The 14,653-nt window shown below is 40.2% G+C and overlaps 1 protein-coding gene across 3 annotated transcripts in view; it reads left to right on the top strand.

Moving 5' to 3' along the window:
* Positions 1-256: 256 nt before the first annotated feature.
* Positions 257-14,653, top strand: part of FSD1L (fibronectin type III and SPRY domain containing 1 like) — an 80,933-nt gene continuing 66,536 nt past the window's right edge. For all 3 annotated transcript variants that reach the window (XR_007133275.1, XM_047768090.1, XM_047768091.1), the window contains exon 1: positions 257-418. Coding sequence is in view for 2 of the 3 variants with exons in the window: in XM_047768090.1 (XP_047624046.1) it covers positions 404-418 (15 nt within the window). In the remaining variant the exon portion in view is untranslated. The remainder of the gene's footprint in view (positions 419-14,653) is intronic.

A 14,653-nucleotide genomic window follows, 5' to 3' on the forward strand; every position in this document is an offset into this window, starting at 1 on the left:
GAGGAAAAAGGACGGGGAAGAAGGGAGAGTTATCTTCAAAGGTCCGTCTGGGCAGAAGGGCAAGCACCCGTTTCTCCTTACAGCTCCCTCGCAGCACGGGACAAGCACCCCCAACGCCCCGCCGCATCCCGACTGGCTGCAAGACGCATGCGCAAGGCGCTCCTCGCCCCCTCCCTTCTCGGGCCGCCCTTTCACCCTGGCAACCGCGGCGCGACTACGGCGCGCGCTGGGCTGGGCGCGGACGGGGCGGGGCCGGGCGGCGCCGGTGCGGGCTGAGGCCGAGGCGGCGGTGGCTCAGCAGAGCGGCAGCTCGCGGGTAGCGGTCTCGGTGTGTTCAACCTCCCTCCGCCTACACGCACGGTTCCTCGACGCGGTTCGGGTCCAGTGGACCTAACCCTTTGCCATGGACTCCCAGAAAGTAAGCGGGAGTGAGGGGCGCGGGGCCCCTGAGGCCGGGTGGAGGGTAGGCGGGGCGCCTGGGGCCGGGTGGGCGGTGGGCTCGCGGGGCGGCCCGGGGCATGGCTGGGCTGTGGCTGCCACTGCGGAACGCAAGGCCGCCCGACTCCTTCCCGGGTGAGAACAGAGCGGCGCCTGCCGGATTGCGGGGACCGCGCCCGGTGACCCTGGATTGCCTCTGCCCTGCACTTTGTCCTGGGCACTGACTCCTGAGCGGGAATCGGGAGCCATCCCCATTTTTCAGTCTATCATTTTCTGCAGCGCTCTAGGCCCCCTTTGATTCTCACAGCCTCCCATCGTGCTTAATCCATCCTCAGTAGAAGAGGAAACTAAGGCACATGGGGGTCTGTTTGCTGACGCCCTGTCCTCGACCCACTCTTCTCCTGTCTTTGCACAATACGTGCTTTTTTAGGTCGGGAACCAGATATCCTTGGTATCCCCCCCTCCGCGCGCCTTCAACACCCTCTCCCCTCCCCCCGCCCCCTGCTCCCCGCTCCTAGGGACTAGTTCACACGCACGTCTTAGTGTTTAGTGCTGGTTGAATTCAGCGAAAAGACTGACAGTTTGTCAAGGCAGCGGTCCCACCCTCTGTCCACTTCTATGTTGCTGGTCACAGTTATCTTAATGGTTGTTTTGGCATGTTTTATACTTTCCGAACAAGTTAAGGAAAGGGTATGTAGAACTAGCTGTTTCTATTAACAACAATAACAACAACAAAATATTTAGAGAATATAGCCTGTGTTTTGAATACAAGTATAAGTGAGTTATTAATATTGTCATAATTCTTATCTGGAAATCAACCACCCTGTTCTCTTTGTTAGATTATAGTAATTGAAATATAGTGCGGTATAGGAAGGAAACACAAGTGTTATTAATAATGTAGCAAGGAAAAACAAGGGCATATCCAAGAGGCCATTCTTTTCTATTATTAGATAGAAAGTACTGGAAAGACTTAGTACAACAATGTTTTCTGTAATTTTGCCTCGATTCACTTCCTTGAGGAGCACTGGGGGCATGAGGGAATATTGTAGTGACGTGTTAAGTATAAACTATTATAGTATTTAGCAGAAGTCCTGTGATTTCATTATATGGGTGCATCTTGAAACTCAGGTATACTCAGTTTTTATTTGCATGACTATTACGAAGACATTTTTTAAAAATTATGTTTTGTGTGTTTTGAATGTATATATTTAAAATATCTCTGCCTATATCTGTAAAACATTTCGAAGCTTATTTAACTTTTTAGATAAAGGTCTTATAATATCTGAATGGACATTAGTTCGTAGCAAATGGAATGGGAAAGTCTTGGAGTCCAGAGATTTGGGTGCTTCATGATATGGCGCAAATCACTTAACTGTGATTAATCTATTTCCTCCTCTATACAGTGGATATAGACTATTTTTATAGAGTTATTGTAAAAATCCGGTAACATAATTAAATATGAATTATGTAATTTAAAGTACAGTGCCTTGGAGTCTTCTTGTGGCACCTGTATGCCGGGTTAAGGATCTGGCATTGTCACTGCAGTGGCTCAGGTCGCTGCTCTGGTGCGGGTTTGATCCCTGCCCTGGGAACTTCCATGTGCTGCAGGTGGGGCCAAAATATACGTAAGTAAAAAAATAAATAAAATACAGTGCCTTAAAGTTTATAAAGAATAAGTACTAAAGTACTCTGTGTGCTGTAAAATTGAGTTTAAAAAAGTATTTCAGTGTAGATCATCTTATTTTGCTAGGGCATGCGTTATCTGTCACTTTAATGAGAACTCAAGAGTTGGGGATTGTGAGTCCTGCAAGGTCATACCACTAGCCATAAGGCTAGGAATTGAACGTTTTGGTTTCATTCAAAATGTTGTGTTTGAATACCTATACAAATGTACCAGGTGTCTTCCCAGAGGTAGCAAAGAGGTAGCTACTCTTTCTTACTGACACAGATCTATCTTAGATAACTTAGAGAATCAACTTCTCGGTATTAGAAAATCTGTTGAATTTCATTGGCATCAAATAATATTTTTTTTTTCGTCTTTTTGCTATTTCTTGGGCTGCTCCTGCAGCATATGGAGGTTCCCAGGCTAGGGGTCTAATTGGAGCTGTAGCCACCGGCCTACACCAGGGCCACAGCAACGTGGGATCCGAGCCACGTCTGCAACCTACACCACAGCTCACGGCAACGCCGGATCGTTAACCCACTGAGCAAGGGCAGGGACCGAACCCTCAACCTCATGGTTCCTAGTCGGATTTGTTAACCACTGTGCCACGATGGGAACTCCTCAAATAATATTTCTAATAAAAAAACCCTTTATTTTGTTTTATGTCTTAAAGCAAGCATCTGGTGTTAATGCTTAGAACCAATTTAGTACTCTGAATTTGAGCATCCTTTTCTCATGAATTACTATAGAATCAATTATATACCTCAACTAGTCATAAACCAAAGTGGAAATGTCTTTCTCTTGAAATAAGACAGTAGTAATACACCCTACGTGATTTTTCTTTTGTGCAGTAGAATGTTACAGTGAAAATAATAGCAGGAATGATACCTTAGCCTAAGGAAACCTAGATGCTGCAAGTGGCAAAGAGTGAGGGTGACTTGAATATATAGCAATTTGTAAGACATTGGGATTTGGGCTTTAAATTATTAAGAGTATGGCTTTGGAGCCAGGTCTTCAGTCTTACTATTTATGAACTGAATGAGTTTGGGTAATTTGTTGTGTGCCTTCATTTCCTTATCTTTAACTTCTCTTTACTTGCAATGGTTGTGAAATTTGTGTTAATTTTTAAAAATCACTTGGTGCCTAGCACGCATAAGTAATGTCTTAGCTATTTCTAATCTCATAATCTCAACTTCAAAATTGAGAATTTGTATAACTATTTTTCTAATCCAGTCTAGCCATTTTTTTTAACCTTTGTTCTTAAGTTTAAAGCATGTTTTCTGTGTTTATGTTCGTAATAAATGTTTCAAATCATGGTGCCAAAGAAGAGTTGTTAAATCCTAGTTGAAAGAGGATTGGAAGTTCTGACTCATGCAGTCTGACAATAGAGGATAAGTTAACTGGACAGTCTTACAGAAGCTTGATGGTGGCTAGTCAGCAAATGGATTAGCCTGACCAGCTGCTTTTTTTGTCTGTGAAAATAACTTGGACTTCAGTGTTGTGTTAGCAACAGATGCTCTGTTTGAGTAGAGGAAGAGAGCATAATTGCCTTGGGTATGTAAGGCGTACTGTTGGATACAGAAAACCGCAGTGTTACCTCCTAGAAATAAACAGGGATTTTGTTGATATGGAGTTTCTGGGACACTTTTGTGAACAGCACGTGTTATGGATAGGTGCCTTTATTTGATACTCAAACCTTTTGATTATGTCCTTAAATGGTTTTAAGATAAAATCTCGAAGGTTTCATTACCAGGTAAAATGTGTATGTTCAAAGAAACCATTGAAGCAAATAAGACATTTGCACCTTCTAGAATCTCGGTGCTTTGAATTTGATAGTTTAAGTAAAATTCTTATGTAGAACATCATCATATTCGTAGGGATTGCTGTTTCTAGGAAAAGTGTGCACTGTAGGAATCATAAAGATGGGGAGGGAAGAGGAAGGATGTCACCAGGAGCATGCATTGTGAGTTGTTTGCTTTTTCCTGCATTTCCCCGGATGTTCTTTATTTGGAAAGTAATGATGACAGTCAGGCACAGCTTGATGTACAAGACTGGACAACTAGATTAGGGAGTGGGGGGAGTTTTAAAGCACTACACAACCTGAAACCAGTAGCATGTCTACATTTGGCTTCCTCATCCCAGTTTCTTCCTCTACCCTGTTATTTGCTATCATTTGCCTTCATATTGTACCCTAGCAGTTCAAAGACCTTCACCACATGCAGATAACCAACCCTCTCATGTTCCAAAATTACTCATTTTTCTCAGTCCTGAGGTAAGGAAAGAGAAATGAAACTTGAGTATTGTTTTGCATCCAGTATTGTGTTAGACTGCTTTAAATTCTCACAAAAGCTCTAATTCCTATTGCACGGATATAGAAGATGGAACTCAGGTTAAATGACTTGTTCAGAGTCACACAACTAGCAAGTGGTAGTCTGGCTTCAAACCAAGTCTTTCTTCACAGCCCAAGCTTTTTTCATTATCACCTTTCTTGCCTGGATCCTTTGCCTTTAAATGGAGGTAGGATTGTCATTAAAACTTAAGATGTTAACAGAAATAAATGTTTGTAATGTAATTTTTAAAAAGAAATTAGTTAAGTCTAGTGAAAATAGTTGATAGAAAGTATAGAATATTATTTAGATAAAACTCTGGAGTTTGGTCTCTTTTGCTGCTCCAAAAAAAAAAAAAAAAAGTCATGTTTTTCTGTAGTGTATTGATCTTGCCTCTTTCCAGCTCTTTTTTGAGGGAGAGTCTTAATTTTCTAAAGTAGAGATGTAAACAGGAAAGTAAAACTGGGTTTCTTTTAACATCCCAGCCAAGCACAACTGTGGTCATTCCCATGGAGTGGATCAAAGTAATTGGGATGTACAAGATATAAAGTACCCTCCTCAGTGGACTATGCTGACATAATCACTGTATTTAAATATACATGTCTTCATTTTTTTTAATTGAACTTGACAGTTTTAAGAAATTAGAAATATATTGAAGCAGATCTAAATTTAAAAAAAAATTTTTTTTAATGCAGTTGTTCCTTGCAGTGCCTGCCTGAATGTAAGCAGGATTATCCATGCAGCAAACATATATTGAATGCTGCAGTAATATATATTCTGCTCCAACCTAGGGTGGACAGTATTTTGTAGTGGATTTTTTTTCTCTAGCTTTCTTTTTGTATGTTTTATATCCCCAGATGGCAATTCTTCCTAGCTACAAGGCTCTGATGGAATTTGGTCTCAGTTATTGATACTTGTTCATTGAGAGCAAATTACATTTTGAACTAATTTATAATAGTGTTATCATAGCTAGCCTGTGTATTTCTGTTGCATTATAAATGTAACTAATACAGGTTTATTGTAGAAAATTGGGAAATATAGGTTAATAAAAATAAAATAAAAATCACCCATAATCCTGCTACCCAGAGATAACTTCTTTTAACATTTGTATGTATTACATTCCAGTCTTCTTTAATTCATATGGAAACTTAAAAAAAAAAAAACTATGGTATAATGCCATGTATAGTGATTTTTAATTTGCCTCTCAGTATGTGTTGCATCTTTTACCATATTAATTTTATTCTATACTTTTAATGATTTGGAATTCTTTTGTATGAGTACATTACTTTTTCTTTAGGAACGCACCCACGGCATATGGAAGTTCTCAGGCTAGGGGTCAAATCAGAGCTGCAGCTGTCAGCTTACACCACAGCCACAGACCATAGCAACACGGGAATCCAGAGTCTCATCTGCGACCTACACCACAGCTCACGGCAACACTGGATCGCTGACCCACTGAGCAAGGCCAGGGATTGTACCTGTATCTTCATGGACACTAGTCATACTCTACAATGGGAACTCCTATTACTTGATTTTTTTTTTTTTTTTTTTTTGCTTTTCAGGGCTGCACCCATAGCATTTGGAGGTTCCCAGGCTAGGGGTCAAATCGGAACTACAGCTGCTGGGCTACACCACAGCCACGGCAACGAGGGATCTGAGCTGTAGTCTTCGACTTACACCATAGCTCATGGCAATGCCAGATCCTTAACCCACTGAATGAGGCCAGGGGTCGAACTTGCTTCCTTATGGATCCTGGTCAGGTTGGTTAACCACTAGCCATGAAGGGAACTCCTCCTATTACTCGATTTTTAATCGGTGCCTTTTTGTCATATATTCATGTTGGTCTCAACCTTTTAATGTTATAAATAATGCTAAGCTGAACATCTTTGTAGTCAAGTCTCTGCTTATACCCTTAATTATTTACTTAGAATAAATTAGTAGAAATAGGATTACTGTGTCAAAATATATATACCTTTAGATATCTTTTGATGTGTATTGCCTCTCAGAACCATTATGTCAGTTTATTCTGCAACCAGCAGTACCTGAGAGTACCCCCAGGTCTACTTCCATTCCACCACCCTAATTAGATGGTGGGACCTCTGGGTTTTTTGGCTGAATATGAGCTTCCTAGACTTCACTGAATGGAACAGCCAGTTCAGAGATCACTGAAAATGAATGAGGCTTCTTCAGCCTCTGACACACTGTATTTCCTCAAATCCTAGTTGGGAGAGAACCTCTTCTTCTGCTCTGATGCTTTAGAACTGAGCTCAGGGACAGCATTCCCCTCCAGGTATTTTATTAGATTTTTTTTTTTTCCTGTGGATCACCTCAGTTGCATCTGTAAATAGAGGTAGTATTGTCAAATGTTGCGTTGTTATAGAGAGCATGGCTTTTGACCAGTTAGCTATTTATGATGATCAGATTCCTGAATTCTTCAACAATATATAATTCTCCTTTTCTAGCTCCTTGCATCACATTTGAGCACAATACTCTTATTATATATTGTCATAGCTATGGTTAGCTGCTAAGATTCTGGTTGTCTAACTTAGCAACTGAATAGAGCATTCTGGATTTCAACTTATTACCTAAATCAAAGGAGAGGTCTGTGACGTGATTCAAGTGTCATTAATTCTTGGTACCATTAAGATATTTTCTAGTAATGTGATATATTGGTTTCATTGATTCCTTTGCTCTGATTACAGGAAGTCTGTGGCTGTTTTGTACAATCCTCTGCAGTGTGTGCAGCCTGGAATAGTGTAAACGTTCAGACTCTGGAGGTAGCTTCCTGGATTTGAGTTGTGACTGCCATTATACAGCTGTATAATGAAAGAAAGTTTCTTAACTACCTTAACTTTCCCTTTCTTCAACCATAAAATGCAAAGACTAATACTACTTTCTATTGTGATGATTAAAAAGATAGTCTATGTTAGTAGCTTAGCACTGTGCCTGGCACAGAGGAAGTGCTTAGTGAATACTGAAATGGCTATAGTAATAGTTTGACCCTCTTAAATTGTAGATTGATTGGTGATATTTGCAGTGGTTCTAGATTTGTGTTATCTCAACTATCTGGAATACTAATGTGGAATTTGAATCAAATTTTCTCCTGGTCTGAATAGATGCTGGCAGGAAACCCGTATATCACAGTGTTCCTCTAATTATGACCACCTGGTTACTGATGCCTTTGGATTCAAAGAAGCATATAAACCTGGGTACAATGGTTTTTCCCACTGGTTCTAAGAACAGGAAGTTTCTGCATCATAATTTCCGGGGCTTACTGAGCTAGAGAGTTTTCAGTTAAGCCCAAGTTGTCAGGGTTTTTTGTTGGAATGTGGAATTAAGATTCATGTTTGAATTTGTCATATTCACATAAATTACGCTAATACCGTAGAACCCTGCCATTTCAAGTAGTGATGATCATCATGTTCTCAGATTTAGAGGATGATATGCCTGTAATAAGAATAGCTATTAGTATTGCCCTTGTATTTGGCAGGGGGCTATGTGTTGCAACCTGTTGATCTTTTCTAGTTTATTACAATTTGTTTTTTTTGTTTGTTTTGTTTTGTTTTGTTTTTTGTCTTTTTAGGGCTGCACCTGTGGCATTTGGAAGTTCCTAGGCTAGGGGTCAAATCAGAGCTGTAGCCGCTGGCCTACACAAGAGCCACAGCAAAGCGGCGTCTGAGCCCTGTCTGTGACATGCACCATAGCTCACGGCAACGCCTGATCCTTAACCCGCTGAGGGAGGCCAGGGATCAAACCTGCATTCTCTGGAAGCTAGTTGGCTTTGTTAACTGCTGAGCCACCATGGTTTATTCCAGTCTTAAATTCTAAGTCCTTTTTGATACCTTTACATGTTCTGACCTTATTTTTATGAACCTTTCATCTTTGCTTTCAGTTAGTACAGTGAAAAGCACAGACTTAGGAGTCAGACTGCCTTAATTTGAATTCTGAATCTGCCACGTATTAGCTCTGAGATCCTGGGCAAGTTCATTAACCTCCTTATATCTCAGCTTCCAAATTGGAAAATGGAGTTAATCAAGTATCATAAGATTCTTGAGAGGATTAAGCGAATTAATATTTGTAAAGAGCTTAAGGTTAGTACTTGGCCCTTAAGAATATAAAGTTGTTACTTTTTACTATTTTTCTCGGAGTCTAGAATTGTGCTTTTACTTAACATGATTTATAGGGACTATAAGTATAACTTTAAGCTATGCTTCTTTGAAGAGTATAGCTCATGCCTTGTACATTCCAGATTATTTTGAGCCATTCCGCAGGAATGACTGCACTTGTGCTTGGCTGGGGCATATAAAACACTTTTTGTTGTTGTTGTTGTTGTTGGCATAGCAGATACCTTAATTCTATGGTCAAGTAATCGGGAGGCTTAATCTTGATAAAGTTGGGTTTTTTGAGGTTCTGGTAACTGTGGTGTGTGACCAGAGGATAATGGCTGAGATTACCTGTGTACACTGCCTTTGGAGACATATGTTCTATGTGTTTTAGTGTGATCCAGCAGAATTTGTATTTGTCAAGGCATATTTTGAGACCTATATCACCTAGAACTTTTAGTCATGGTCACCTCCCATCTTACAAAGTATGTTATCTAGGTAAACTTCAGATAACTTATATTGCCTTTATCCATCTATGTTTATCTGTCACTTTATTCATGAGTGTTTGGAGGGTAGCGGGAAACTTGAGATCTGAGATAATATCTGAGACCCTTGTAGGCATCCTTTCAGGTTGATAGAGTCTCACAGAGCAGATGAGAGTTGTCTTTGCCCTCTTTCACCATCAGGCTTTGATAATAAAAGAAATGAAGCAAGTGTGTGTGTTTACGTGTGTGTGTAGGTACTCATTCTATACTTTTTTGGGAACTTGTTTTAACATTACGTTATGTATATGTTTTAGAAGAGGTGTTATAGGTGGAGGAACTGATAAATGTGAGGGTTCTCAGGTGGCAAGCAAGGCATATAGAGAAGCAGCAGGCCACTGCAGCTGAACTATAGCAAGAGAGAAGAAGGCTGGTGTGAGTTGAAGCAGGTGAAGTAGGCAGTAGAAGATCATGCAGGCTCTTACAGACTATGTAAGGACACGTCAAATAGGTCATGTTAACAGCTCATATTAAAAGATTTTCACTTTTATCCAAGGATTTGTGGGAAGACAACTAAGGAGGAAGAGTGATACTAACATATTTACTCTAGCTGCAACACAGAGAACTGACTTTGGGGGAGAAAAAATAGGTAAGAGATTGGTTATGAAGTTTTTTTTTTTTTTTCCGCCTTTTTAGGGCCACACCCACAGCACATGGATGTTCCCAGGCTAGGGGTCAAATCGGAGCTGTAGCTGCCAGCCTGTGCCACAGCTGCAGCAACACAGGATCTGAGCCACATATGCAACCTACACCACAGCTCACTGCAATCCCAGATCCTTAACCCACTGAGTGAGGCCAGGGATTGAACCTGCATCCTCATGGATACTAGTCGGGTTCATTACCACTGAGCCATGACAGGAACTCTGGTTACCAAGTCTTAACAAGAGTATAAGTTGAGATATGATACCGACTTGTAGTGGTAGTGGTTATAGAACTATTTGGGGTAAAAGCTATAGCACTTGGTAACTTCATGTGAAGTACAAATGAAAGGATATAATGATGATGGCCTAGGTTTCTGATTTTTTTTTCCTTCCATTTTTTTTTTTTCCCCCTGAACCCGTGGCACATGAAAGTTCTCAGGCCAGGGACTGAATCCAAGCTGCAGCTGCGACTTAAGCCACAGCTATGGCAACGCCACATCTCCATCCCTCTGCACCCAGCTAGGGATTGAACCTGCATCACAACAGAGACCACGCTGAATCCTTAACCCGCTGTGATACAATGGGAACTCCTCCTTCCAGTTGTATTGACATATAGTTGACCTACTGTATAAGTTTAAGGTGTACAGAGTAATGATTTGACTTACATAATGAAATGATAGCACAGTAAGTTTAGTGAAAATCCACCATTTCATATAGATACAAAATATTAGAAAAAAGCATTTTTTCTTTGTGATGATAACTCTTGGGATTTACTGAAACAACTTTTATATGTAATATGTAGCCGTGTTAATTATACTAATCATGTTGTACTTTATATCCCTAGTACTTATTTTTCTTATAACTGGAAGTTTGAATCTTTTGAATGCTTTCATCAAATTCTGAGTCACCCCACCCTCTGCCTCTGATAACCACAAATCTGATCTTTTTCCATGAGTTTGTTTATTTTGAAATATAATTGACTTGCTATGTTAATTTCTGGTGTACAACACAGTGATTTGATATTGCTGTTAATTACTAAATGATTACCATGATAAATCTAGTTACTATCTGTCAACATACAATATATTACATTATTATTGACTATATCCTCCATGTTGTACATATTATGTCTAAGACTCATTTATTTTTTAATTGGAAGTTTTTTTTTTAGAGCAAATGGAACCTTTATTTTTTATTCAAGTATAGTTGATTTACAATATTATATTAGTTTCAGGTATACAGCAGAATGATTCAGTTTTATATATATATTCAGTATATATACACATATATGTGTGTGTATATATATTCTTTTTCAGATTCTCTTCCCATATACATTATTACAAAATATTGAGTATAATTCCCTGTGTTATAAGTAAGTCCTTGTTGTTCATATATTTTATATATAGTAGCGTGTATATTTTGCTCCCAGATTCCTAATTTATCCCTCCTCCGACCTTTCCCCTTCGGTAATGATAAGTTTGTTTTCTATGTTGGTGAATCTATTTCTGTTTTGTAAGTAAGTTCATTGGTATCATTTTTTTAAGATTCCATGTGTAAGTGATATCACAGTTTGTATTTCTCTTTCTGATTTACTTCAGTTAGATTAAAATCTCTTCTTTATCCATTCCTCCGTTGATGGACATTTAGGTTGCTTCCGTGACTTGGCTGTGGTAAACAGGGCTGCTGTGAACATTGGAGTGCATGTATCTTTTCAAATTATGGTTTTCTCTGGATACATGTCCGGGAATGGGATTGTGGGATCATATGGTAATTCTATTTTTAGTTTTTTTTTTTTGGCTGTGCCTGCAGCACGAGAAGTTCCTGGGCCTGGGATTGAACCTGAACCACAGCAGTCACCCAAGCTGCTGTAGTGACTATGCCGGATCCTCAGTCTACTGTGCCACAGCAGGAACTCCTGTTTTTTGTTTTTTAAGGAACCCCCATACATACTGTTCGCCATAGTGGCTGTACAAATTTACATTCCCGCCAGCAGTGTAGAGGAGTTCCCTTTTCTCCAAACCCTCTCCAGCATTTATTTGTAGACTTTTAATTTTATTTATTTATTTATTTATTTTTTTTGTCTTTCTCTCATTTTAGGGCCGCACTCATGGCATATGGAGGTTCCCAGGCTAGGGGTCTAATCGGAGTTGTAGCCGCCAGCCTATGCCAGGGCCACAGCAATGCAGAATCTGAGCTGCGTCTGCGACCTACACCACAGCTCATGGCAACACCAGATCCTTAACCCACTGAGTGAGGCCAAGGATCAAACCTGCCTCCTCATGGATGCCAGTCAGGTTCGTTAACTGCTGAGCCATGGCAGGAACTCCTATATGTAGACTTTTTAATGATGGTCATTCTCAACAGTCTGAAGTGATACCTTATTGTAGTTTTGATTGCATTTCTTTAATAATTAGTGATGTTGAGCATTTTTTCATGTGCCTTTTGGTCATCTGTTTGTCATCTTTGGAGAAATGTCTATATATTTTGTAACTGGAAGTTCTTTTTTGGCTGCACCCATAGCATGTGGAAGTTCCTGGGCCAGGGATTGAACCTGCCCTGAAGTTGTGACCTGCACCACACTGTGGCAACACCGGAATCTTAACTTGCTGTGCCACAGGGGAACTTCCTGTAACTGGAAGTTTTTACATTTTTATTTCCCTTGCCTATTTCACTCATTCCCCAACCCTTTTTTTCTTACCTATTTCACCTATCTCCCCCTGCCCCCCAGCAACAATCTGTTTGTTTTCCGTATCTATGAGTCTGTTTCTGTTTTATTATGTTTGTTCATTTTTTTAATTCCACATACAAGTGAAATCATACAGTGTTTATCTTTCTCTATCTTGACATATTTCACTTAGCATAATACCCCTCTAGATTCATCCATGTTTTTGCAAATTTCAAGATTTCATTCATTTGTATGGCTGAGTAATATTCCACTACGCACACACACACACACACACATACACACAAAATGTGAGAGAGAGATATATATGTTTATATATAAAGATCACATTTTCTTTATTCATTCATGTATTGATGGGCACTTAGGTTGCTTTCATATCTTGGCTGTTGGGAATAATGCTGCAGTGAACATAGAAGTGCACATATCTTTTTGAATTAGTATTTAATTTTCTTCACATTGGTTTCTTTTTTTTTTTTAAATAAATACCCAGAAATAGATTTGCTGAATCATATAGTAGTTCTATTTTTTTTTTTAAGGAACTTCCATACTGTTTTCCATGGTGGTTGTACCAATTTACATTCCCATCAACCAAGTACAAGTGTTCCTTTTTCTCTGCATCTTCTCTAAAGCGTGGTATTTGTTGTTTTTCTCATAATAGCTAGTCTGACATATGTGAAGTTATATCTCATGGCGGTTTTGATTTGCATTTTTCTGTTGATTAGTGATACTGAGCATCTTTTCATGTGCCTGTTGGCCATCTATATGTCTTCTTTGGAAAAATGTCTGTTAAGGTCCTCTGCCCATTTTTTCCTTTTTTTGATATTGAGTTGCTAAGTTTTTTGGCTTTATAGCTGGTAGTGCCATTTGCAGAGATAGAATACCAGAGGAGGTCTCAGGTTTCGTGGAGGACATTATGACATGTTGAGCTTTTGAAGTGCTTTGAGACTTCCAAGTGGAGATTTCAAGAAGGCAGTTGGATTAAAATGTTCTGGAGCTGAGAACCTGTATCTGACAATGCTCTGTACACAGCTTATATCACATTCATTGAGACTTCTGACTTTGCACTTCCTCTTCGTTACTGTGTCTTCATAAAAGCTAGTGATTAATTTGGAGGCCCTGAAGGAATAGAGTGGTGTAGGAAGCTCTATGCACTATGGTATCTTTTAGTTCTTTTTTGCCTCTTTCCATGTGTTTCCTATCCTGTCCTGCTATGTTACTTGCCATATTTAGAAAATGCTTTTTAAGAAATTCTACTGGACTTGCCTCTCCTTGCAAACCTCTTGTATTAGGCGCATAGTATCCCTGTATAAACCTCTTCCCTGGCTCTTAGCACCTAGAGGAAACTTGAGCCTCAGGTCACAAACAAAAGCTAGGGTTAAGTTTCAGAATTCAGCTCATGTAATCCTCATCTGTTAGTAGTTACAAGTTTTGGTACTGGTGCTAGTTTGTCTTACGTACTTGGCTACTTGTAATTTGCTTTCCACTTCTACTTAGTTCCTTAGTTCTGCCATCTGCCATTTCAACCTTAGAGCTAGCCAGTCAGTCCCTGTCCCTGTGAGGGCTAGAATGGCTCAAGCCCTGGTCTGCATCACAGTTTACTTCTCAGCCCTCCCTGGTGAACTTCTGCTATAGTAGAATACTAAATGTGAGCTGTTGATTACAGTCTTTTGCATTTGCGCATCCTCTCCACAATAGATTAAAAGGGCAAGTGGCTTAGAGCTTCTTGAACCCTTGTCTCAGTATTCTGCCCTTGGAGAACTTTCAGGATACTGCCCTTTTTTCTTTTTGTAAGCTTAGGAAAGATTAAGGTAGAAGCAGTACTATGTATTAGCTACCAAGGTTGTCTTGGGGCTTTGGGTTCTGATTTGCTCATCTGGATGATTGCTCCTGCAGCCCTGTTTACTAACGCATTTAGTAGCTATGAAAACGTAGGCGACCTTAGATGCTGGGACTCTATACCCCTCTTCAGCTGGCTTGTCTGTTCAGTGGTATATATTCAGCAAAGACTTAAAGCTCTTCTGGGAGTTCCCGTCGTGGCGCAGTGGTTAACGAATCCGACTAGAAACCATGAGGTTGAGAGTTCGATCCCTGCCCTTGCTCAGTGGGTTAAGGATCCAGCGTTGCCGTGAGCTATGGTGTAGGTCGAAGACGCGGCTCGGATCCCACGTCGCTGTGGCCCTGGTGTAGGCCGGTGGCTACAGCTCCGATTAGACCCCTAGCCTGGGAACCTGCATATGCCATGGGAGTGGCCCTAGA

This window comes from Phacochoerus africanus, chromosome 2 (genome assembly GCF_016906955.1).
Source record: "Phacochoerus africanus isolate WHEZ1 chromosome 2, ROS_Pafr_v1, whole genome shotgun sequence".
NCBI classification, from domain to species: Eukaryota; Metazoa; Chordata; class Mammalia; order Artiodactyla; family Suidae; genus Phacochoerus; species Phacochoerus africanus.